This window comes from Mobula birostris, chromosome 2 (genome assembly GCF_030028105.1).
Source record: "Mobula birostris isolate sMobBir1 chromosome 2, sMobBir1.hap1, whole genome shotgun sequence".
Classification (NCBI taxonomy): Eukaryota; Metazoa; Chordata; class Chondrichthyes; order Myliobatiformes; family Myliobatidae; genus Mobula; species Mobula birostris.
The window spans coordinates 184,260,275-184,287,967 of NC_092371.1; the positions used below are offsets into that span (position 1 = coordinate 184,260,275).

Genomic DNA, 27,693 nt, shown 5'->3' on the forward strand with positions numbered 1-27,693 from the left:
CTTCCACTTCCTCATCCAAGCTATTTATAACAATCAGAAAGAGCAGTAGTTCCAGAGCAGATCCCTGCAGAAGAGCACTGGTCACAGACCTGCAGCCAGAATGTGTTCCATCAGTTAGCACCCTCTGACTTTTGTGGACAAGCCAGTTCTGAGCCCATGCAGCCAAGTTTCCCTGGATCCTATGCCTTCTGACTTTAAATGAGCCTACCATGGGGAAGCTTGTCAAACACCTTACTAAAATTCACATACATCACATCCATTGTACATCAGTTAGGTTTTTTCACTTCCTCAAAAATGTCAAAAAAGGCTCGTGAGGCACAACCTGCTCCTCACAAAGCCACGCTGAGTATCCCTAATCAGATTACGTTTCTCCAAATGCCTGTAAATCCTGAATCTAACAATCCCCTCCAATATTTTGCCCACCATTGATGTAAGACTCACTGGTTTAGTCAACAAGATATACATTGAAGTATTCAGTAAGAACCTCTGAATCCAGAAGGTTTTTTTTAATCCCTGTTTGGTCCTACCCTCACTCTAGTCATCCTCCTGTTCTCCATGTATGTGCAGGAACCATTAGGATTTTTCTTAATCATCCTCAAAAAGCCTTCATATGTCCCCTTCTCACTCTCCTTATAAGTTTCAAGAGCCATGTTTAATCTTTGTTTCCTAAACCTTAAGTATGCTTCCTTCTTTCTCTTGAGTAGATGTTCCACTTCTCTTATTAACCATGGTTCCTTTATGCTTCCATCTTTTTCCTGCTTCAATGGAACAAACCTATCTGTAATCCCATGCAAGTGCTCCCTAAGCAACCTCCACCTTTCCCTGAGAATACTAGTTCCTAATATACAGTCCCAAGTTCCTTGATTATCAAAGAAGGTTATCACTGATTGCAAAGGAGCCTTGATCAATTAGGGAAGTGGGCCGACAAGTGACAAATGGATTTCATTACAGTTAAGTGTAAGATGATGCATCTTGGAAAGCTAAACCAATGTAGGACTTATGGTATGAATAGTAGGGCACCAGGGAATGTAATGGAAAAGCCGGACCTAGGAATACAAATGGATGTTTTGTTGAAAGCAACATCACCGGTAGACAGGTTGGTGCAAAAAATGTTTTGTATGCTGGCCTTCATCGGTCAGGACATTGAGCATAGGAGTTGAGACATGTTGCAGTTGTCTAAATTACCAAGTAGTGAGGCTGCACTTGGAGCACTGTTTACAGTTTTAGCACCTTGTTAGAGGCAAGATGTGGTTAAACCGGACAGAGTGCAGGACATATTTATGAGGATGTTGACAGGACGAGAGGACCTGGATTATAGGGAGTTTATCCACACTGCTTAGTTCTGGAAAGGGTAAGGATTCCTCTATCGGTGTACTCAGCAGGTGCGTTATAATGTCCGATGATAATGCAGCTCAATTACCAAAGTGCAGGCACAGGGTATTGTCCTTATTCTCAGGAAGAACACTGGACCAGCTTGATTTCATTTGGCACAACAAACGAAAGGGCTGCTCTTGGGCAACCAGGACTGAAAGTGTGCCTGATGAATTTGATTTTCATCTCTTATGCCCATGGCATACATCAAAAGCCACAGAGAATGTAGTGAAGTAGATGATTGGCTCACTGAAATTAACTACTGTTTGTGCTGTTCAGGAGAAAGGTTTGTGCAACATACACAAATGCTGGAAGAGCTCAGCACATCAGGCAGCATGAATGGAGGGAATACAGTGTCAACATATTAGTCTGAGGCCCTTACTCAGGAGTGGAAAGGAAGGGGGTAGAAGCCAGAATAAGGAGGTGGGGCAAGGGGAAGGAGTACAAGCTGGCAGGTGATGGGAGAGACCAGGTGAAGGGGAAGATAGGTGGGCGGGGGGGTGGAGCTAAAGTAAGAAGCTGGGAGGTGATAGGTGGAAGAAGTAAAGAGCTGAAACAGGACAAGATCGAGTAGGAGAGGATGACATACCATAGAAGAAAGGGAAGGGGTGAGACAGTAACCAGAATGGAAAATGGAAAAAGAGAAGGGCGGAGTAGTTACTAGAACTCAGAGAATTGATGTTCATGCCATTGGGTTGGAGGCTATTCGGACGGAACATCAGGCATTGTTCCTCCAGCCTGAGTGTGGCCTCATCATGGCAGTAGAGGAGGTCAGGGACTGACATGTCAGAATGGGAACAGGAAGACAAATCCAATTGGGTAGCCATCATGAGATCCCGCCTTTTGTGACAGACAGCGCAAAGGTCCTCCAATCTATGTTGGGTTTCACCGATGCAGAAGAAGCTGCAATGGGAACACCGGATACAGTGGGCAACCCGGACAGACTCGCAATGAAATGCCACCTTATCTGGAAGGACTTTTAGGGGTGCCGAATGATGGTAAGAGAGAGGTGTAGGGGCAGGTGTGACATTGTCATGCTTGCAGGGATGAGTGCCAGGAGGGAGATCAGTGGGGAGGAATGAGTGGACAAGGGAGTCACATAGAGAGTGATCCCTATGAAAAGCCGCGGTGGGGGTGGGTGTGTGATTTACTTTGTGATAGCACCCTTCTCGTGATTGGTAGGTAAGGACAAGGGCAGCCTTGTCCCTGCTATGATGGCGGGTGGATGGGCTGAGGGACGACATGTGGGAAATGGAGGAGATGTGGGTGAGGCAGCTCTCATGGTGGTAGAAGGGAAACACTGTTCTTTGAAAAAAGAGGGCATTTTGGTTATTCTTGAATTCAAAGCATCATCCTGAGAACAGATGCAGTGAAGACAAGAGGAACAGAGAGAAGGCCAAAGAGGTAGAGTTGGCAGTGGAAGCAGTAAGGGTAGAATAACAAGCACCATTTGCCTAGGTTATCTTTGAATGACTATTATAAATGTAATAGCAGGAACAACAGCACTATTTCCCTGCCACTAGCAGCCCTGTGATCTACTTCTCTCCAGCATCTGTTTTGTCACAATACAAAAAAAGGTAACCTCAAATAAATATTCCGAAGCAAATTTATTTCTTAGAACGTGTAAATGAGTGTGGAAGAGCAAGTAGAGCTGCTGTCGCATTCTACAGAGAGCTGGGTTCAACCCTGATTTCAGGCGCTGTCTCTGTGGAGTTTGCACATTCTTCTAATTGTGTGGGTTCCACCCAGTTGTTTGGATTCCTCCCGCATCTCAAAGACCACTGATAAACTGGCCACTGTAAATTATGTGTGGGTGAATGGTAGATCCGGTGGGGTTGTGGGTGGGTGGGGGGAGTTGGTGGGAATGTGAAGGGAATAAAATATGATACAGGTGTAGGACTGGTGTGGTGCAAACTCCACGAACCAGGGCCTGTTGCTGACTCCATGAAATCATATCATATTCCAGATGAAAGCTGACTATTATTGATCCTTGTAACTATGGCCTTTGGAAGAGCTCGCTAAGGTTGTCCTTAATGAAGTGCAAATGTTCCTAGCTGAAGTTTTGGCAATCATGCTGTGTGGTTGTGGTTGCCGGTGGAGAATACCTCTACTAGACCAATCTCCCACCTTTTCCTCTGTGCAATTGTTCTGCCTTTTTCTCAGTCACGGGCTTTCCTTAAGCCGGAGCAGTTCATTTCTGGAGAAGCCTTGGCATCCGCATGAGATGCAGAGCTTTGCAAATCTAAGTATCCCCACAAAAATAGCAAATTTTTCCTGATGCACAGCAAACTCGACTGTTGCACAGTAGCTACAGCCAGAAGATCCCAACCAACAACTACATTGTACTTTAAACACTGGTGGTGCTGCTTTGTCCAGCATGCAGTGTTAACAGAAGGTACTTATGGAGTGCTGAGCTCCAGGATAGAATTGGCATCAGATCAGCATTAGTTCAGGCAGATATTCATTACGTACACACCTTCATCAAAATAGTGCCTGGAACAATTTGTCTTCCAAATGTGGTCATTTGCCAAAGATTACACACAAAATGCTGGGGGATCTCAGTGTGTCAGTCAGTATCTATGGAAATGAATAATCAGGTCGATATTTCGGGCAGAAAAGGACGGGAAAGACACCAGAATATAAAGGTGGGGGGGGGGAAGGTGTAGGAAGTTAGCTAGAATCTATGTGGTTGGGAAAAGTGAAGAGCTAAAGAAGAAAGAATCTGATAGGAGAGGAGAGTGGATCGTAGGAGAAAGGGAAGGAGGAGGGAGACCAGGTAGAATTGATAAGCAGGAGAGAAGAAGTAAAAAGCCAGAGAAGGGACAAGATGAAAAGCAGAAGGGGGGGGGGGAAAACCACCAGAAGGAGAAATCGGTGTCATGCCATTGGGTTGGAGGCCACCCAGACGGAATATAAGATGTTGCTTCTCGTCTCTGAGGGTAGCCATTTTTGAGTTCGCAAACCTAACTTGCATAAAGTGTGCATAAAGTGTACATAAAGTATATGATTGTTAACAAAAGTAGAGAAGAAAACCAAGTCAATTTCAGGTTTATTTTAATCCACAATAACACAGTTGCCAAATATTTTGTCTGGTGTAGAGCTGGGAATGAGGGGTAAATCATCAAACTGGAATTAGATCAATAAAGAGAAAGGGATACCTTCTTCTGCAAAATCGAATAGAAGTTCACAGTTTTGGGCCCTGAAGACTATCCCCATGAACGGTTATAAGACCTTAAGATATAACCAAAGAGCCAGGACACTTGGCCCATCAATTTTGCTCCACTATTCAGTCAAGCCCAATGTTTTCTAACTCATTCTGCTGCCTTCTCATATTAGCCATTCATCAACCTCTGAAGAAATTCCTCCTTATCTCAGTTTTAAAGGGATCTGCCCTTATTCTGACGTAGTGCCCTCAGATCCTATTATCTCCAACCAATGGAAACCTTGTCTCCACATCCACTCAATCCATGCCTTTCAGTACCCGGGAAGTTTCCATGAGATTTCCCCCTCATTGGTTTGAATTCCATCGAGTACATCCTCAGAGACATCAAATACTCCACATATTTTGAGTTTTTCATTTCTGGGGTTATTCCTGTGAATCTCCACTGGAACCTGTGCAGAGTTGGGTTTGTTGGGGTAATTGGAACCTTCACTGAACGTGTCTGCAGGCCGTCAACCACTCATTTGCACTAATTCTACACTAATCCAATTTTTAGGATTGACACAATTTTTGTTGTTAGGTCCCAGGTATTAGGAAGCATGAATCTAAGTTAGGTTGGAGTTGAGATATGTGTCAGCCATGATCAAACTACAGAGTTTGAGTCAGAAGCAGAGTCAGAAATTCCGTTTTATCTGTTCCCGATTTTTTCAGGGCCAGAGCAGAAAATCATGAGTTTCTTGTTAGTAACTAAAGAAAATATAAAATTAATTGAAATTGAGTCAGAATGGGTGGAAGTCAGGAACAGGAAGGGAGCAGTTACTCTACTGGGGGTATTCTATAGGCCCCCTGGTAGCAGCAGAGATACAGAGGAGCAGATTGGGAGGCAGATTTTGGAAAGGTGCAAAAATAACAGGGTTGTTATCATGGGTGACTTTAACTTCCCTAAAATTGTTTGGCACCTGATTAGTTCCAAGGGTTTAGATGGGGCAGAGTTTGTGTGTCCAGAACGGATTCCTGTCACAGTATGTGGACAGGCCGACTAGGGGGAATGCCATACTAGATCTAGTACTAGGTAATGAACCAGGTCAGGTCATAGATCTCTCAGTGGGTGAGCATCTGGGGGACAATGACCACCGCTCCCTGGCCTTTAGCATTATCATGGAAAAGGATAGAATCAGAGAGGACAGGAAGATTTTTAATTGGGGAAAGGCAAATTATGAGGCTATAAGGCTAGAACTTGCAGGTGTGAATTGGGATGATGTTTTTGCAAGGAAATGTACTATGGACCTGTGGTCGATGTTTAGAGATCTCTTGCAGGATGTTAAGGATAAACTTGTCCCAGTGAGGAAGATAAAGAGTGGTAGGGTGAAGGAACCATGGGTGACAAGTGAGGTGGAAAATCTACTCAGGAGGAAGAAGGCAGCATACATGAGGTTTAGGAAGCAGGGATCAGATGGGTCTATTGAGGAATATAGGGAAGCAAGAAAGGAGCTTAAGAAGAGGCTGAGAAGAGCAAGAAGGGGGCATGAGAAGGCCTTGGCGAGTAGGGTAAAGGAAAACCCCAAGGCATTCTTCAATTATGTGAAGAAAAAAAAGATGACAGGAGTGAAGGTAGGACCAATTAGAGATAAAGGTGGGAAGATGTGCCTGGAGGCTGTGGAAATGAGCGAGGTCCTCAATGAATACTTCTCTTCGGTATTCACCAATGAGAAGGAACTTGATGATGGTGAGGACAATATGAGTGAGGATGATGTTCTGGAGCATGTTGATATTAAGAGAGAGGAGGTGTTGGAGTTGTTAAAATACATTAGGACGGATAAGTCCCCGGGACTTGATGGAATATTCCCCAGGCTGCAAAAGATTGCTCAGCCTCTGGCTAGGATCTTTATGTCCTCGTTGTCCACGGGAATGGTACCAGAGGATTGGAGGGAGGCGAATGTTGTCCCCTTGTTCAAAAAAGGTAGTAGGGATAGGCCGGGTAATTATAGACCAGTGAGCCTTACATCTGTGGTGGGAAAGCTGTTGGAAAAGATTCATAGAGAGAGGATCTATGGTCATTTAGAGAATCATGATCTGATCAGGGACAGTCAGCGTGGCTTTGTGAAGGGCAGATTGTGTCTAACAAGCCTGATAGAGTTCTTTGAGGAGGTGACCAGGCATACAGATGAGAGTAGTGCAGTGGATGTGATCTATATGGATTTTAATAAGGCATTTGACAAGGTTCCACACAGTAGGCTTATTCAGAAAGCCAGAAGGCATGGGATCCAGGGAAGTTTGGCCAAGTGGATTCAGAATTAGCTTGCCTGCAGAAGGCAGAGGGTCATGGTGGAGGGAGTACATTCAGATTGGAGGATCCTGACTAGTGGTGTCCCACAAGGAACTGTTCTGGCACCTCTACTTTTTGTGATTTTTATTAATGACCTGGATGTGGGGGTAGTAGGGTGGGTTGGCAAGTTTGCAGACGCCACAAAGGTTGGCGGTGTTGTAGATAGTGCAGAGGATTGTCGAAGATTGCAGAGAGACATTGATAAGATGCAGAAGTGGGCTGAGAAGTGGCAGATGGAGTTCAACCCGGAGAAATGTGAGGTGGTACACTTTGGAAGGACAAACTCCAAAGCAGAGTACAAAGTAAATGACAGGATACTTGGTAGTGTGGAGGAGCAGAGGGATCTAGGGGTACATGTCCACAGATCCCTGCAAGTTGCCTCACAGGTGGATAGGGTAGTTAAGAAAGCTTATGGGGTGCTAGCTTTCATAAATTGAGGGATAGAGATAAAGAGTTGCGATGTAATGATGCAGCTCTATAAAACTCTGGTTAGGCCATACTTGGAGTACTGTGTCCATTTCTGGTCGCCTCACTATAGGAAGGATGTGGAAGCATTGGAAAGGGTATAGAGGAGATTTACCAGGATGCTGCCTGGTTTAGAGAGTATGCATTATGATCAGAGATTAAGGGAGCTAGGGCTTTACTCTTTGGAGAGAAGGGGGATGAGACATTATATAGGTGTACAAGATAATAAAAGGAATAGATAGAGTGGATAGCCAGCACCTCTTTCCCAGGGCACCACTGCTCAATACAAGAGGACATAGCTTTAAGGTAAGGGGTGGGAAGTTCAAAGGGGATATTAGAGGAAGGTTTTTTACTCAGAGAATGGTTGGTGCATGGACTGCACTGCCTGAGTCAGTGGTGGAGGCAGATACACTAGTGGAGTTTAAGAGACTACTAGACAGGTATATAGAGGAATTTAAGGTGGGGGCTTATACGGGAAGCAGGGTTTGAGGGTCGGCACAACATTGTGGGCCGAAGGGCCTGTACTGTGCTGTACTATTCTACGTTCTATGTTCTAAACGGGAGGGCACTGATCCCATTGTAACTATTTACACTGAATGAGTATGAATCCTTCGTACATATGGAAGAGTTGGGATATTTAAATCTACTTGCAGCCTAGTTCATTAGCAAATAATTATTTTTCAGTGCCTTTTGAATTTTGATATATCAACAAATTCCCACAAACTGTGCCTCTTTGTTTGTACCTCCCAAGCAGTCTAACCACCACTGCATGTCATCTGAACATAAATTAATCTTCAAAGGTCATTAGCTCACCAGCTATAACAAGAGCTTGTTTTAGAGAACACTGCTTGTAAGTGGTCTGGCACTCTGTTTCAAACAAAGGACAGGAAGTCGTCACTAACATAGCCAGAGAATGAATTTTTTTATGACTAGCTGGTTATTCCATGTGTTTATATGTATTTGTATTTATGGATCAAATGTCAGTTTTTGAATTATTTCTGTTTAAATCTGTGTGGACCTCCAAAGTTTTGGAACAAAAGTTCAAACCTCAGCTATAGCTACTTTTTAACAGAAGTGGTGAGGCTCTGGCAGAGGCGTGATCATTAACCCTGTTTCTGTAAAGTCCTAAGATACTGTTAGTGAAAGTGTTTAGCCATTTCAAAGAACTAGGGACTACCATCAACTCCAGTTTCTTCTAAGTCATTGTTCTAAAATTCTCCCTCTGTTATAATTGTATGAACACTTCCAGCACAAGTGTAAGAGAAGTTCATTGGGTTGTTTTTCCACATACTGAAGAAAGGGAAATAGAAGTCTGGCTATGAAAACATCTTTCATTAGTTCTTAACTGAGTCAGTTAAGATCACCTAAAGCAGGGGTTTCCAACATTTTTTATGCCATGGACCAATACCATTAAGCAAGGGATCTGTGGATCACAGGTTGGGAACCTCTGACTTAAAGGATATGGCTTTGACAGGATTTATTGTTAGTAAAATGTCTCGGCACGGACTAAGTGAGTTGAAGGGCCTGTTTCTGTGCTCTCCCTTTTAATGACTCTATAACTCTAAAATGAATCTATATTCATGTACATAATTTACAGACACCTCCAACTTTAGTTTTGTGATGTACCTATTCTTTGTAAAGACCAGAATACCCATCTCATTGATTATGCCTGTGTGTACATACCCCAGAAGTTTAGGGTGCTAGTAATCAGAAATGTAGATTTATCTTCCAAATTTACCTCAAGAGCTTGGAGAGTTTTTGTAAAAAAAAAAGCACAAACACACTAAATATGCTAGACCACAATGTATAGGAGCAGAATTAGGCCATTTGGCCCGTCAAGTCTGCTGTGCCATTTCATCATAGCTGATCCAATTTTCCTCTCAGCCCCAATCTCCTCCCTTCTCCCTGTATCCCTTCATGCCCTGAACAATCAAGAATCTTAAATATACATCTCTGCCTTAAACATACATAAAGACTAAAGAGATTCCTCCTCATCTCTTCATGCTCTTGATAAACATTTCTGAAATTTTTGAAGAATGAAGAAATTTAATCCCCTGAACTGGAAAGATTATATTGAATAACCTATGACTTTTTCTTTCCAGGACCTATGGGTGAAAAAGGCTCTAAAGGCATGGTTGGTCGCCATGGTAAAATTGGCCCAGCTGGCTTAAAAGGTACTTTATTTATTACGTCGAGGTCATAGACACAACATTGGGCTGAACACCGACTATATTATTACCTCTGCTAAGCGATGTGATCCTCTTAGCTATAAACTTTCTCAAATCATTTTTGCTACATTGGTCATCGATTTATTTCTGTCAAAGTGACAATTTTCACTCTCTCAACTGCTATCCATTCTAATGATTAAACCTCTGTCTCACTCATAGCTTGGCTGGAGTTGGTGAAAATGATGTGTAAAAACACAAACAGAATCTGCTAAGCTTTGTTCCCAGAGTGAAAGTTATGTTGGGATGACACTTGTTGGCAATGTTCACTCACTAGTTTTTACATTATCCTTTTCTCCACTTGTGGTGAAGTTTTGTTTGAAAGATACCAGCTGTTCTCTGCTATCTCATTCAAATTGCCTCTCATGACAAGCCTAACCTCGAGTATTTGAGGCTGTTAACCCCATTGTGCCATCAGAGTTCATTCCTCCTTCCACCAGCCTCCATAAAGAAAAACACTTTTTCTGTAAGTGTTTTTGCATTGCATGTCTTGCCATCCTTGTAAAAGAAACTGATATGATACTGCTGTCAACATTAGTACCCTAGAGATTATTAAACTTAATATGAACGAGGAACAGTTCATGACTTCTCTCAATCTATGTGGAATGGTCTGTACTGGGTCATTACAGGACAGTTTGATAATAATTAGACTATATAGTGTCGCCTCTATATGCAATATTGAACTAATACGGATAAATTTAAGACCCTCTCTGTCCTAATTAGAGACTTGACCTTTAAGCATATTTTCCATCAAATTTACTGAGATGAAGGAACTTCTCATCCAACATGGGATGATTTCCATCTTGTTATGTTTTCCAAGATTTTTCAATCAATTTTTTTTCAGAAAACCATGAAAATGCTTTATGTCAGATTTTAAAGTATCCTGATTGATCTGTGACGGTTATCCGGAGAATTTTTCTAAAATTGGTAAATTGGTTTATTATTGGTAAGTATCAAGGTACAGTAAAAAATTGTTCTTGCATACCATCCATGCAGATCAATTCATTACAATGTTGAATTGCAGTAATGCAAGGTAAAACGACCGCAGATTGCAGAATAAGGTGTTACAGTACAGAGGAATGCAGTGCAGCTGAGCAGTAAGGTAAAAGATCACATCAAGGTAGTTCATGTGGTCTAGTGTCTACCTTGTAGTACTAGAAAAACGTTCAATAGTCCTATAACAAACAAGAGAAAATCTGCAGCTGCTGGAAATCCAAGTAACACACACAAAATGCTGGAGGAACTCAGCAGGCCAGGATGGAAACTATTGTGTCTGTGCACAACTACATATCAATTAAATGAAGGCATGCACACAGAAGATGGCTTTAACTGGTGTATTCACATTACAGAGAGAGAGAGAAAGAGTGTGAGAGAGAGAGAGAGCAATGCACATGCGCAGACAACAGATCAACACGCATGCAGAACATTGCTCTAAAAGAAATAGATCTATATATTATACTTCCTTCCCCTTTAGATTAATGCAACATAAAACTGTATATGTACAAAACTTAGAATTTCCCTTTTGTAAACCATGTTCCAAATAAACATGTTTTCACAATTACGGTCCATAACTAATTTCACTATACTAAAGATACAGTCTTCTGGGTGGTGCTCTGTTTCTTCCAGGATAACACCTCTGGACTTGTGGAGTGCCATCAGGTTTGAAAGGTGTCTTGTCAACATCAGCGTTCTTGTAGTGCCTCTGGACCTGTGGAGTGGCCTCAGGTTTAGTAAGTGTCTTGTCTCAGACAACGTTCTCAGCTGTCAGAGTCACGTTGCTGTCGGTGACATGGCCATCACTGAGAGGTAAGTCCGGTGGCTATAATGTGTCCATCTTGTTGGATGCACTCAACTAAGGTGTGTTCTTTGGTTGAACATCCAGGATCTGGTCCACATGATGTCCCCATGTGTGATCTCCAACATCCACTGAGTGGTGCAGTTCTTGTAGTTATCATATCTGGTGTCTACTTGTCTTCTCAGTAATCAGATGCTAGGATTTCCCGTCCAACCTCAAAGCTCCTGGCTGATGCATGACAACTAGATGAACTATTTATTCTGTACTTCCCCCCGTCGGTTTGGTTTCTGGAGGACTGTGCGAGATCTCAGATTTCTGCTCATGAACAGAAAGGAAGTCATCGCATTAACTGAGTTCTGATACACAGAAAGGAAGATGTCAACCTTGTGCTGTAGAGAAATGTCCGCCTTGTCTATCGCTTGGATGGACTTCTTGAAGGTTTGTATAAACCTTTCAGTTAACCCATTCATTGCTGGATGGCGAGGAGCTGATTTGAAATGTCTGATGCTATTTTTCTTCATGAACAGTTGGAATTCTTCTGACTTGTATTGTGGTTCGTTGTCACTCACAATTTGTTCTGGTAAGCCATTTCTGGTAAAAATGGTCCTCAGGGTGGAACCAATCTTTGCTGAGTTACACACATAAAAGTTGACTTCATTGGTATCACCTCTGGCCACTTTGGATGAGGGTCCACAGCAACCAGAAACATGGAGTCCATGAATGGAATAGCAAAGTCAATATGTACTCTTTGCCATGGTGAAGCTGGCCACTTCCATGGGTGTAACGATGACTGTAGGGGTGCATTTTGAACCTTTTGGCATCCTGAACAGCTTTTGGCCAAGTCTTCAATCTGTTTATCTATTCCCTTCTCTTTTTTTTGTGTGTGCCTGCGTGTGTGCGAGTCTGTGTGTCGTCCGTGATGATATCTTTTTCCTGGCTTTTTATAAGGCGCAGAGCAAGAGAGAGACTGTGTGGCACACCACTCCTCACACAGACTTTTTCGCAGTATTTTTTCCTTTTATTTTACGAGGTCGAGTTGCGATCTCTACACTCAACCTGGCACGGATGGAAAGCATACTCGGGAGTGGACCCGACTGGTTTCGAACCTGGGAACCTTTGCTTCCGGGTCTGGCACCGATGTCATTGTGCCAACAGCCGGCCCATCTATTCCCTTCTCAAGCACCTTCTCATTAGCATCACACAGCTGTGACAAGTCTCTGGTTAGAGCTAACATTTGGGCTGAAGTTGCCTGTTGATGCCATGCTGAGAGCTTTGACTTAGTGTCAATCTAGTTGGATTTTTCTCAACCATTCACATCGTCTCTAATGGTATCTTAGAAAACAATCTGTTTTAGTCAGCCTTTGGAATTATCGAGCTCCATTTTCAGTTTTATACCAGGCACATCTATTGTGATACATATTATATTGTGATCTGCTTCAGTAATACTATACATGACACATCACATTCGTCAGGCTCTGTTTTGTCTGATTCTGTTTCACATTCGGTCATTTTATGCATTTCTTTAGTTTTGAGTTCCAAAATTTTCACTTGGTTATGCTTTTTTTCTATTGTGCACACTCACTCTATGTGACCTCCTCTGTGACACTTTCTGCAAGCTTTTTCCTTGAAACATTGGTCATTTGCATCATGGGAAGATTTGCTCCATCGATAACATTTTTGGCTCTTTGCACCATTCGGGGACATCTTGTGCATTTCACATACTAACCTCCTTTTCTGTAATTCTGCTGCAGTCTCTAACAGTATTGCTATGACCAATGCCCATTCTAACATTAGGTCTCTTTTTGCCAGTAGCCTCTTCTCAGTGCTTTGACTATGGCATGCCACATACAAGGGCTGTTCCTTAATTCATCAGAAGGCCATCTCTAAAATCACAGTACTGGGAAAGTTTGCAGTTATATTCAGAAATAGTTTCATCCTTTGACTGGTTTCTTTTGCAGAATCTACATCTCTCAGCCATTACCAGTGTTCTACCAATGGTTTAAGGCTCAAGTGATTTTGTAAAACTGTAACAATTTTGTTGAATGTCTTGCTTGCTGGGTTGTGTGAGAGTCCATACGTCCTAGGACCCATTAAGCTAAGTGTGGGGGATTTCTTTTGTTCCTCCATGTTGTTCACATTACAACACAGTTCCACCCTTTCAATATATGATTCCCAGTCTTCATTAGCACTATCAAATTCATCAACTTACTCAACTAAAGCTATCTTCACATTATTTTCACTTTACCTTTGCTAGTTGTGTGTCTTTCACTGTCTACTGTGCTGTACTCGTGCGTCCCTTTATTAGGATCTGTGACTATTCAACACTTACCTCTCACTGTCTCGTCCTGTAACGGTTTGTGATATTTTCTGACATTCAAGTTCATACTTGTTGCCAATTTATTGTGTCTGTGCAATATTAAGTTAAATAAAGGCACACATGCTGGAGATGGCTTTAACTGATGTATTCACATTGCAGCAAGAGAGAGCGCTATACACATGCACAAACAACAGATCAAGACACACGCATAGCATTGCTCTAAAAGAAATAGATCCATACATTACAGAAACTGTCCTTGAGCATAGTGTTATGTCCTTTCAGGCTTTTGTATCTTCTTCCCAGTGCATAGAGGGAGAAGAGAAAACGTCCAGGGTGGGCAGAATCTTTGATTATGTGTCACACATGGTGTGAAGACAAAATACTATCTTCAGATGGGGAAAGGTTTGAAAACAGACTACGATGCACAGATCAAAATTGGCCCTGATTAAAATCTATGCAATTTGGCCTTATCTTTATACAAAGATTTGAGGTTACAACATAATTTATTGGTAAAGAATAAAAGCAAGAGAAATTTAGAAAGAAAAGCTGAGTTGATTAAAGAATGAGGCCCTTCTGTTGTGTTTTTAATATTTAAATAATATTTGGGTAAGCTTGTATATATATAGATATATGAAGGGTGATTGATAAGTTCGTGGCCTAAGGTAGAAGGAGTCAATTTTAGAAAACCTAGCAAATTTATTTTTCAACATTGTCCCCTTGTACATTTACACACTTAGTCCAACAGTAGTGGAGCGTATTGGATCTTGGACCTCCAGAAAGTGTCCACAGCAGGGGTGATTGATAAATTCGTGGCCTACGGTAGAAAGAGATGAGTTATACAGCTCTCGCTACATGCACATGCAGTTCCACTCTCTGAGTGATTATGCAGAAAGTTTGAAGTTACTAACTCACCTCTTTTTACCTTAGGCCACAAACTTATCAATCACCCCTCATATATTGTTTGAGTAAGCATCCTTGTTCATTTAAATAATTAATTACAGGTTATATGTAAAAATATGTGAATTGCTAAAAGTAAGATTGAAGTTAGACCTGCATTCCCAGACTCCTGTGTCTTCCTTTGAATTAGTTTAATGTTTTGTAACTTCAAAACAAAACATTGGTGACAAGGTATTTTTAAAATGACCCAGAGACAGCACCGACCTATTGAATACACATGCACAAACAAAAAAATAATTCAGTTAGGATCTATTTTTGACTGCCCTCTTGTAAGATTCCACAAACTAACTGATCTCTCAAAGCATCATTAAGCCCATTACTGAAGTGACAATACTCAGACAATCATTTTAATTCAACCACATATGCTGAAATGGACTTCCCCTTCTTTTGATTTCACTTTTGAAACCTAAGGCATTCTGCAATCAACAATGGCTTTGGTTCAAAATGGTCCTGCATTATTTCAACAATATCTGCAAAGCTCATTTCTGCTGATTTGTTGGAGCATTTAATCTTCAAGGCAAACTGTATGCCTTTAAACCAATGCACTCAGCAAAAATGGTACTTGTTTCTCATTGCCTGTTTCATTTGCTTCAAAGTTTTGTTGAGTTAGCTCAGTATATATGGGCCAATTACTCATGTAATCCACGTTGTCAACCTTTCCAATGTAGCCAGCCATTTCTGCTTTTATTTATGATTATTATCACCCAGTATTCACTCTTTATGAACCCACGAATTCTTCTGTTTACTGCCTTTTTTAACTATCAGTTCAGTAAGGGATTTAATAATACACTAGGAGATTGCTTAGTTTGTGGAACAAACTAGGACATAAACAGAACAAAGGGCATTTCGGGCAGATAAAATTAAATGGACTGCATAGAGAAGTGTCATGGTCCAGTCCGTAACGTCCCCATTCCGGTTCACGGTCCGGTCCATGGACTCAGGACTCTGGGTCTTCCAGCTGTCCCTTGTTTGACTAAATCAATGGCGCCTGATTCCTATCTTTGGGCTTGCAATATAAGTAGCCTTGGGATTGAGTGTGGGCTGCTGGTTTGTCTTGTCAGTCCCCCGTGGAGCAACCTGCTGGTGGAAGGCTAAAACAGCCAATTGCCATCTTTAGGCTGCGTTGGTGAACCATCCCCTCATGGAGCCTTGCTGTCAGTAGTTGGAGCTGTCTTTGCGGTATGGATTTGGCTGTTTCCTGGGCCAGCTGAGTGGCTGCCAGCCACTCCAAACTAGATAGGGATCTGGCTGTTTCCGTAGCCAGCTGAGGTTGCTGGCCGAACTGAGACTTGGAGCTACTCCGGAGCAGAGATGGAACTGTCTGTTGTTCTTTGGTGTTTGTCTCTTCTCGTCCTTGCCTCTGTGGGGTAAGTCAGGCTGCCTTGTTGTTGCCCCGCGGAGGGTCATGTCTTGTCTTGTCCTCGCCTCCGTGGGGTAAGTCAGGCCGTCTTGCCATTGCTCTGTGGTGGGGGAGGGGGTCATGTCTTGTCCTCACCTCCGTGGAGTAAGTCAGGCCGTCTTGCTGTTGCCCTGCGGGGGGTCATGTCTTGCCTTGTCCTTGCCTCTGTGGCGTAAGTCAAGCCATCTTGCCATTGCCCTGTGGGGGGGGACACGTCTTGTCTTTGCCTCTGTTGGGTAAGTCTGGCTGTCCTGCTGTTACCCAACAGGGGGACCTGTCCCACCTTGGTGTGGAAATGAAGTTGAGTCCCGGCTTGTCGTAGGATAAAGTCCCGGCTCTATGCTTATGTTCTGTCCTGTCTCATTTTGTATTGTGTTAAAGATGAGTTCTGGCTTGTTGAAGGATAAGTCCTGGCTCTATGTAGATGTTCAGTTCCCAGTCTGTCTCTCAGCTCCAGCCTCCGAGTTATCAGCCTCCGCATTTCAAGACGAAGATCCCGCAGCCAGGCTCCAAGAACCCAAGCCTCGAAGATCCCTCAGCCAAGCTCCAAGACTCTAAGACCCCAAGCCTCGAGGATCCCAAGCCAAGCTCAAGACCCAAGACTCCAAGCCTCGAGGTTCCCAAGCCAGGCTCAAGACACAAGACGCCAAGCCTCGAGGACCCCAAGCCAAGCTCAAGACCCAAGACGCCAAGCCTCGAGGACCCCAAGCCAAGCTCAAGACGCCAAGCCTCGAGGACCCCAAGCCAAGCTCAAGACCCAAGACGCCAAGCCTCGAGGACCCCAAGCCAAGCTCAAGACACAAGACGCCAAGCCTCGAGGACCCCAAGCCAAGCTCGACCCAAGATGCCCAAGCCAAGCTCGACCCAAGACGCCAAGCCTTGAGGACCCCAAGCCAAGATCCCAGCCTCAAGCCATGTCATGTCCTTGCCTGGTTCTGGGGGTCTGAGCCCGAGACAAGACCCAGGTTCTGGGTCCTTGTCCAGTCTCGGGTTCGGAGTCCGAGCCTTGTCTTGTCTCCAAGCTCAGGCCTCTAGACCCCAGCCACGTCCTGTCCTGAAGCCATGTCATGACCTTGCCTGGTTCCGGGGTCTGAGCCCGAGGCAAGACCCAGGTTCTGAATCCTTGTCCAGTCTCGGGCTCAGAGTCGAAGCCTTGTCTCCTAGCCCATGGTTTCTAGCCCTGGTCCCGCTTTCCCTAGCCCAAGTCTGCGCTCTTGTCCCTGCTCCTTGCCTGAAACCTGTCACGTCCTTACTCTAGTCAAGTCCTGTTCCTTGTGCTTCAGTGTCTGCCTTGCATTTGGGTACATTCCCAGATGAGAACAATATAAAAAGACAAGTTTCAAAAAGTGCATGCTGTTGATGAAAAATGCAATGATGAGAATGTCACAGAACTGCACAGCCTCGAAATTTATAATGTGAATGCTAACAATAGACAAGTAATAAGGCTTGCACCAGAAATGAATGGCAAATTAATTAAACTGGAATTGGACACTCGTTCAGTTGTTTCAGTCATTCCACAAAGTGACTAATGGTTTTCCACCGGGGTCTGTGTTGGGACTGCTTTTTACATTATATGTCAATAACTTTGATGGAATAAATGGTTTTGTGGCCAAATTTGTGAACGATATGAAGATAGGTAGAGTGGCAGGAAGTTGTGAGGAGGTAGGGAGGCTACAGAAGGACTTAGACCGATTAGGAAATTGGGCAAAGAAGTGGCAGGTAGAATACACTTTTGGGAAGTATGTTCTCCTGCGCTTTGGTAGAAGAAATAAAATGGTACACTACTTTCTAAATGGTGAGAACATTCAAAAATCTGAGGTGATAAGGGACTTGGTTATCCTTGTCCAGGATTCCCTCAAGGTTAATTTGCAGGTTGAGTCAGTGGTGAGAAAGGCAAATACGATGTTAGCATTGATTTCAAGAGGACTAGAATATAAAAACAAGGATATAATGTTGAGATTTTATAAAGCAATACTTGGAGTATTGTGAGCAGGTTTGGGTCTATTAACTTAGAAATGATGTTCGCTAACATTTGTGAAAATTTTCGTGAAAATGAATCCAGGACTGAAAGGCTTCTCACATGAGCGTTTGATGGCCTCTACTCACTGGAGTTCAGAAAAATGAGAGGTGACCTATTGAAACTGATCAGATGGTGAAAGACCGTGATAGAGTAGATGTGGAGAGGATGTTTCCTATGGTGGGGGGGTGGTCTGAGAACTGAAGATACAGCCTTAGAATACAGAGGTGTCCTTTTCAAACAGAGATGAGGAGGAATTTCTTTAGCCAGAGAGTGATTGCCAGCTTTGGAGCCTAAGTCATTGAGTATATTTAAGGCAGAAGTTGAGATACTTGATTAATCAGGGAATGAACGGACAGGGAGAAGGCACAAGATTGGGGCTGAAAGGGAAAAAGGATCGGCCATGATGAAGTGGTGGTGCAAACTTGATGGGCTAAATGGCCTATATCCTATATCTTATGGTCTTATGGATTTCACAGATACTAAACCGAAGCCCGCAGTTATCCAACTAAGAACTTATACTGGAGAAAAGATAATTCCTTTGGGAATGAGATTTGTAACAGTGAAATATAACAACCAAGAAGCTACATTGGGCTTGTATGTTGTAAAAACGGGATGACCAGTATTGTGCAGATGTGAGTGGCTGAGAGAACTACAACTTGACTGGAGATCCATCCTCCATTTGCATGCCATGCCCCCTACAATGAAGCCCAATGAAGGGTAATTAAGAAAGGCACTGGATGATGCCACAACTGCCTCCATGCTATACGCCATCAACTGTTCCCCAACAGAGGGCAAACAGGTGTTGGTACCAGCCTTCGTGTCTCTAGATGTTGGCCCTAGGAAGGACCATGCTGCTCAGAAGAATCATGAAAGTGACAAAAGCAGTGGTCCAGCTACAACAGTTTTTGTAGATAACATATCTGAGAAAGGTTCTGATATGTTAATCAGGCAATTACTTGCAAAATGTGATTATGTTTTAAGCTGGAAGAGAGTTCAAGGAGCTTAAGGAAACTTGAAAGCTTTCAGCTTTTGTGAGTATAAAGAACCAGAATCTACTCTGTGTGCATGAACTTCAAGTGGGAAACAAAAAGCTGCTTGTAAAGTAGATACAAAGACCAAAGCCCAGCTGGATGAATGGGAGGCCAAAAAGAAAGGAGTCAATGGAAATGTCAAAACAGAAGATTTGTCAAAATCGAAATCTAAAATACCAAGAGGAGAGATTAGATTATAAAGGGAGCAATAGAAGGATTAATAAGAGAATACTATAGTGAACTAAAAACCTAGATCAAGATGCCCAAACTAGAAGAAAAAGGAAGAAGAAAGGTGTCCAAAGCTCTCAGAATCAGTTCCTGCAGTCTCAAGGTCAACTCCTACAACTACCACGGAGGAAGCCCAGAATTTGAGATTGTTTTCACAGCCACAAGTCTTGCCTGTCAAACTCTTGTCAGAAAAGATGTTATCCAATAAGAGCAAGAAAGCCTCCACAGCCATTAAATCTTTTAGCTCTGAAGGGACAGTTTATTATGGATATCTGTATATAGTAGTTGTATAATATAACATACTATGTATTTATGTGATTTATTCTCTATTGATTTGGAGTTTATAGCTAATCATTGTGTATTTAATATTTAAGTAATAATTGAGTAATATATACAATGTTTGATTAAGCATTCTTGTTTGTTTAAATAATTCATTATGGATTATATGTAAAAATATGTGGATTGCACAAATCATCACGCTACCACATGATACGCACACCTCACTAAAAGCAAACTCGAAGTTAGACCCACATTCCCGGATACCCATGACTTCTTTTGAATTAGTTTAATGTTTTTAAGTTATAAAACATAACACTTTTTATTGATGAACAACAAAATTGAAGTCTCAGGTGGCAGAATATCACTGCTGGTGAGAGGATGTACCCAGTGCCCATTATCAAAGACAGTTCCCATCATAAATGTGGACAAAAACCTCATGATGAGATAAGTTGACAAAAGGAAATGCAGCTTTTTAGTCAGAAAGAGTATGAAGATGTGATATCAAAGAAATAGATCTTTTACTTGCTATATCATCATTTAAATTCAGCTGTGATTACACCTTAATTAGAGTGGGTATTAACCCTTGGAGCTGTGTTATGGCTGAGGAACAATTGAGAAAAAATGTGCTCTTATTGTTGAGAGGTTGTAGTTCTGATTAGAACATTGATAACTTCCGAACCTTATTTTTTAATCAATTATTAGGAAGCAAAGGGGATGCTGGCGATATGGGCTTGAAAGGGGAAGCTGGTGTTCCAGGTAGAGTCATAAATTCTTCTCTTGGTTATAGTCCACATTATTTTAATCTGTTGATTTTATTCTATGCCTGAATGCTTTTTTATATAATATCCTCAGGCTTACCCTGTGAATGTGGCCAACTAAGAAAAGTAATTGGAGAAATGGATATCCTTGTGACGAAGCTAACCAATGAACTCAATTTCATCAAAAATGGTAAGTTTGATCATTTACATTAACAAAGAATTCATTTCACACATTTTTCATTTCCTTTTCCATTAGCTGTAGGTAAATTGATTTTGAATCACTGAAAATGATTTAACAAAAATATTATACAAACACATTTAATAGTTCAATAGGTGTTCACTAATTCAGGTCCATTTTAAATCAGGAAATTATGAATATTTAAACTCCATTATAATATGGCTGAGTGACCTAACTCTAGTAACTAAGATTAACTTAAAGAACTTCCTGCAGCAGTTTCATACTCATTTATTCAGCCTCAGGTCTTGGCTAGTTTGTGATAGAATCTGCTTCAAACTTATTTTTCTAAATAAGATTGAAGGTTATGGAAATTTGACATGTGCCTATATAATATGTTCAGCACTCCATGTTCCTTTCCATTAGTTTGACCATATTCATCACGCACTTGTGTATTCTATTGCCAATAAAGTTGAATTTAAGTGTAGAGGTATTTTATTAATTTTCCTCACTGAAAAAAAAATAAAAGTGACAACGTAGAAAAGGCCACTTGGCCTGATACATTAACACTGGCACCTATACTGATTAGCCATAGCCTTTTTTGCTTGTTTCAATTATTTATCCATCTCACTTTCATAGCTCTGATACCTGAAGCTTCCATTTTAACCATGGTGCTGTATTTAGACCCGTATTCCATATCTTGCTTATGGATATGTAAAATCAATCTCTTCTTTTCTTCACTTTTATCAATGGAGACTTGCTGATTTCTGCAAACAATCTTACTTGATTTTGCATTGAGCTGCTGCTGCTAAGTTAACAAATTTCACGACACATGCCAATGATAATAAATCTGATTCTGATTCTAAACGAAGCTCCATCATTTAAAATATCTCAAACAAATCCTAACTTAAACTTGTTTGGTCTGATGAGAAATATTTAGTTTCTCTACATATCATGCCTCTCATCTTTTAGCCTTCCTAAGCTATTTCTTCTGAAGAATTACCTCATGTGTTTCTTAAATAAATGTCTTGATTCTGACCTGATCATTTGTCTGAATATGTTTAATGTTTTAACTCTTTATCTTTGGATTCTATGCAGCAATCAAAAAAATTGATAATCATTTATAATCTTTGTTTCTGCAATTTAAAAAGGTTTGTGTACACAGTGAATATCATCCTGCAGCCGTAATATCTTTCACAAATGCAAATATTTACCATGTTGTTTGATCAGTAAAGCAGTTTTGAAGTGATGGCCCGTAGCAATAGAAACATTGCTTCCCCATTCATTATGTTAAATACTTGTCTCTTTTTATGTTCTTCTTCATCATAGCAGTACAGCACAGGACATAAATTGGATTATTGACCCACAATGTTGTGCGAAACTATTTAAAGTGGTAATTCAATGGTTTATGAAAATAATCCAGTCTACCTACATAATATGCCTGTCAACATGTTCCTGATGTGGGGAGTCCAGAACCAGAAGCCACAGTTTAAGAATAAGGGGTAGACAATTTAGAAAGGAGTTGAGGAAAAACTTTTTCACACAGAGGGTTGTGGTTCTGTGGAATGCTCTGCCTCAGAAGGCAGTGGAGGTCAATTCTCCGGATTCTTTCAAAAAAGAGTTAGATAGAGCTCTTAAAGATAGCGGAGCGAAGGGATATGGGGAGAAGGGAGGAAAAGGGTACTGATTGTGGATGATCAGCCATGATCACAGTGAATGGTGGTGCTGGCTCAAAGGGCTGAATGGCATACTCCTGCACCTATTGTCTATTGTCTTTCCAGTCACTGCACATCCATGTGCCTGTCTAAGAGCCTCTTAGATACCTCTGTCATATCTACCTCCACAACCACCCATTGGCAGTGGATTCCAGGCACCCACTATTCTCTGCATCAAAAAAAGACTTGCCCTGCACAACTCCTTAAAACTTGCCCACTTTCATCTTAAATGCATGCACTCTAATATTAGATATTACAATACTGGGGATAAAGAAACCAGATGTCTACTCTGTCTATGATCTCATAATTTTATAAACCTCCATCCAATCTCCCTCAGCCTCCACAACTCTTGAGAAAACAACCTAAGTTTGCCTAACCTCTTATAGCACATGACATCTAATCCAGAAAACATGCTGGTAAATCCCTTCTGAACTCTCTCCAAAGCCCTACAATAGAGTGCCCACAATTGAATGAAATGCTCCAGATGCAGCTTAACCAGAGTTTTGTAAAGCTGCAACATAACTTCCTACTCTTGAACTCAGTGCTTAGACTAATAAAGACAATCGTGCCGTACACCTTCTCTTCCACATTATCAACCTTTCAGGAAACTGCTTGCAGGGAGCTATGGATCTGGACCCCAAGGATCCCTCTGTACTGTTAAAGCTCTTGCCATTAACAGCGTACTGACTTTTTACATTTGATCTCCCAAAATGCTGCAAGTCATATTTGGATGTGTTGAACTCCATCTGCCGTTTCTCCATCGATATCTGCAATGATTTATATCTTGTTGTATCCTTTGGCAATCCTCTACACTATCCACAATGCCAATAACCCTCTCTTCTTTCTAAAATATTTCATTAATTGTCTTTTAATGAAATTTTGCATTCACGCTTGTTACCCTTAGTATTTAGTCTTGCATCCTATATCCAAGTTCACTTTGCAAATGTGTATACATTTAAGTACTGGTGTTTTGGGAAACACTGATTCAAAGAAAACTTTCCAGTAAGCTCAGTCCATTATATTTATCTATCTATTTACTCTATTAGCGTCACATCCCTTCATTTTTTTTAAAATCAGGATGCCAATGAGACACATTATCAAATGCTATTTTAAATTTACAGAGGCAATTTAAACAGGCATTCCTTTATCTTATTTTCCATTGTATCTTTTTGAAAAGCTATGTTTTGTTCAGTTAATCTGTAATATGCCTGATAATTGTCATTGTACTGAGAAACTTAAGAACTAATGTAAGTATATTCTAAATCTATAAGACCATAAAACATGAGAGCAGAATTAGGCAATTCGGCACATTAAATCTGCTTTGAGATTCCATCATGGTGATTTATTTTCCTTCTCAACTCCATTCTCCTGACTTCTCCCTGTAACGTTGATGCCCTGACTAATCAAAAGCCTATCAACCTCTGCTTTAAATATACTCAATGACTTTCCCTCCACTGCCATCCATGACAAGGAATTGCACAGATTTACCGCTCTCTGACTAAAGAAATTCCTTCTCATCTCTGTTCTAAATGGACGTCCCTCTAACCTAAAGCTGTGCCCTATGTTCCTAGACTCACCTACTATTGGAAACAGCCTCTCCACATTCACTCCCTCTATCACTCCTCATTCTTCTAAACTCCAGCGAGTACTTGGCCCAGCGCCAGCATATGAGCCATGACCTGACTGGACGGTGACAGCGAGTTCATAGTCTCACAGCCTGGGGAAGAAACTGTTTCCCATTCTGACAGTCCTTGACATATGCTTGATTCCCTTCTCCCCCCCAGAATGCAGCTCTACCCTATTCATCCTTCCAGACACATAGCCTGATACCACACTGAATGAACTTTGAAACATTGTGGTCTGGCCTTTTTCTTTTGTACTGAAAATCAATTAACATGATGATTAGGTTCAAGTTCAAGTATAAGTTTATTGTCATTTCAACATTATACATATTTACCACCAAACAAAATAATGTTCCTTCTGGCTAAGGTGCACGACACAGTACGTATAACTTGCACACAACACAAGGTAAAATTACAACAAATAAATTAACATATAATAAGGTGCATTTACATCACAAGTTAAGAAATAAACAGTATAATGCTACTGATGCTTCAAACATGGTGAGACCTGGGTGGTGGCAGGGAGTTCAGTACTCTCATGGCCGGGGGAAGATGCTCTTTCCCATCCAAAAAGTTTTTGTCCTAATGCTACAGTACCTCCTACCTAATGGTAAAAGGCAAAGAGTTAGTTGGACTGATGGGAGGGATGACTGACAATGCTAAGGGCCCTGCCTGAAATGCATCGCTCCTGGTAAGTATCTCGGATGGGTGGAAGAGAGACTCTGATAATCGTCTCAGCAGTACTCACAACCCTTTGTTTGTGGGGTCTTGTGGTCAGATGCTTTGCAATTCCCATTCCAGACGGTGATAGTGATAGTACTGGTCAGTACACTCTCAATAGTGCTCCTGTAAAAATCGGTTAGAAGTGGGGGAAGGGGGAGCTTCATTCACCTCAATCTGCCCAGGAAGTAGAGATACTGCTGTTCTCTCTTGGCTAAAGAGGTGATGTTGAGGGACAGGTGAGATTGTCTGTTATGCGCACTCCCAGAAACTTGGTGCTCCTAACTCTCTCCACGTAAGGGGTGAGTGAGGAATGGTCAGTCTGTATATTTCTAAAATCCACAAATATCTTTTTAGTCTTGTTCACATTAAGACTCAAGTTGTTGTGCTTGCACCATTCTATTAGCTGCTCTGCCGCCCCTCTGCACGCCGCCTCATCGTTGTTGTTGATAAGGCACTGTTGTGTCATTAGCAAACTTGATTCGGTTTGAACTGAATCTAGCAGTACAGTCATGTGTCAGGCTTTGTGGTTCTGATGTTACTATCATTCATTCTTTAGTGTCCCTTGTTTTGTGGATAGAAACCAGAGAAACATAGAAAACCTACAGCAAATACAGGCCCTTCAGCCCACAAAGCTGTGCTGACCATGTCCTTACCTTAGAAATTACCTAGGTTTACCCATAGCACTCTATTTTTCAAAGATCCATGTACCTATCTCCGTGAAGAGTAAGAATTTCAGGTTGATTATTTTATATGTTCTCTGAACCATTTGACCTGCAGTGGGCTGAGCATGCAGCCCTGGGGAGTGCCGGTGTGCAGTATGATTGAGTTAGAGATGTTTCTGTCAACATGATCTCATGGTGGTCTTTCTGCCAAGAAGTCCAAGATCCAATTACGGAGAGGGGTGTTGAGACCCAGTGAGGACAGTTTACGCAGCAGCTTCTGAGAATGATGGTATTAACTGCTGAGATGACATTTATAACCAGCATCCTGGCATATGAGGCACCATTTTCCAAGTGGGACAGGACAGAGTGGAGTGCAGAGGCTATGTCATCATCAGTGGACCAATTTGAGCAGTGCGAGCTGGAAAAGGGTGCAACGTAGCAGGAAGATGGGATTTATGGCAATCCACAACCAAGTTCTTCATTATTGTTGAGGTCAGTATAGAAGGTTCAAAATCTCAACTCCAAAAGGAAAGTTACAGAAACCTGTTTGCAAGGTGGAGATGACTGGGAATTAAATATCAAAGGGTATCAGGTAATATGGAAAGATAGGCAGGAAGGCAAAGGAGGTGGGGTGGCGCTCTTAATTAAGGATGAGATCAGGGCGATTGTGAGAGATGATATAAGATCCACAGAGCAGAATGTTGAGTCCGTCTGGGTAGAGATTAAGAATAGTAAAGGGGGAAAAAATCACCGGTGGGAGTTGTCTATAGGCCGCCTAATAAAAAAATATTGCAGTGGCAGAGGCAATTAACCAAGAAATAACTGAGGCTTGTAAGAACGGAATGGCAGTTGTCATGGGGGATTTTAACTTCTACATAGATTGGGTGAATCAGGTTGGTCAAGGAAGTCTTGAGGAGGACTTCATAAAATGCATCCGTGATGACTTTCTTGAGCAGCATGTTAGTGAACTTACAAGGGAAAATATTATCTTAGATCTAGTCCTGTGCAATGAGCCAGGTAAGATTAATGATCTTGTAGTCAGGGATCCTCTTGGAAAGGGTGATCATAGTATGATTGAATTTCGCATACAGATGGAGGATGAAATAGTTAGATCTAAAACTAGTGTATTATGCTTGAACAAGGGAGAACACAACAGGATGAGGGAGGAGTTGGCTAATGTGGATTGGGAGCACAGGCTATCTGGTAGGACAATTGAGGAACAGTGGAATATTTCCAAAGAGGTTTTTCGTGGTGCTCAACAAAAGTATATTCCAGTCAAAAGTAAGGACAGTAAGTGTGGGGAGAGCCAGCCTTGGATAACTAAGGAAATAAAAGATAATATCAAATTAAAAGCTCATGTGTACAAAGTCACAAAGAGTAGTGGGAGACTGGAAGATTGGGAAAACTTTAAAAAGCAACAAAGAACAACTAAACGAGAAATAAGGAAAGGGAAGATGGACCATAGAAGTAAATTAGCACAAAATATAAAAACAGGTAGCAAAAGCTTTTATAAATATATAAAGCGGAAGAGGATGGTTGAAGTCAACATAGGTCCCCTGAAAGATAAGAAGGGGAAATTGATATTGGGTAATAAGGAAATGGCTGAGACATTGAACAACTATTTTGTGTGGTCTTCACGGTGGAGGACACATATAATATGCCAGAGAATAATGTTATGGATGAAATGGGAGGTGAGGATCCTGATAAAATAACTGTCACTAAAGAGATAGTGATGAACAAACTAGAGGGCCTGAAGGTAGATATGTCCCCTGGTCCTGATGGGATGCATCCCAGGGTGCTGAGGGAAATGGCGGCGGTTACAGGAGACGTGTTGGTAATCATTTACCAAAACCCTCTAGTCTCTAGGCAGGTCCCGGCAGATTGGAAGACAGCAAATATCATGCCACTTTTTAAGAAAGGATGTAGGCAAAAGATGGGCAACTATAGGCCAGTTAACTTAACATCTGTAGTCGGGAAAATGCTTGAAGCTGTCATTAAGGAAGAAATAGTGAAACATTTAGAAAGGAGTGGTTCCATTAGACAGACACAGCATGGATTCAGAAAGGGCAGGTCCTGTTTGACAAACTTACTGGAGTTCTTTGAGGACATAATGAGTGCAGTGAATAGAGGGGAACAGGTGGATGTCGTATACTTGGATTTTCAGAAGGCATTCGATAAGGTGCCGCACAAGAGACTTATAAATAAGATACGGATGCATGGAGTCAGAGGAAGTGTATTGGCATGGATAGTGGATTGGTTAACCAATAGAAGGCAGAGTTGGTATAAATGGGTGTTTCTCTGGTTGGCAGTCTGTGGTGAGTGGGGTGCCGCAGGGGTCAGTGCTGGGCCCGCAGCTGTTTACCATTCACATTGATGATTTGGAAGAGGGGACTGAGTGTAGCGTAGCAAAATTTGTTGATGACACTAATCTGAGTGGAAAAGCAAATTGTACAGAGGACGTGGAG

The 27,693-nt window shown here is 41.8% G+C and overlaps 1 protein-coding gene across 2 annotated transcripts in view; it reads left to right on the forward strand.

Moving 5' to 3' along the window:
• colec11 (collectin sub-family member 11) overlaps window positions 1–27,693 on the forward strand; it is a 43,425-nt gene that overhangs the window by 8,584 nt on the left and 7,148 nt on the right. For both annotated transcript variants that reach the window (XM_072251166.1, XM_072251167.1), the window contains exons 4-6: window positions 9,425–9,496; window positions 20,276–20,329; window positions 20,426–20,521. In XM_072251166.1, the coding sequence (XP_072107267.1) occupies window positions 9,425–9,496; window positions 20,276–20,329; window positions 20,426–20,521 (222 nt within the window). The remainder of the gene's footprint in view (window positions 1–9,424; window positions 9,497–20,275; window positions 20,330–20,425; window positions 20,522–27,693) is intronic.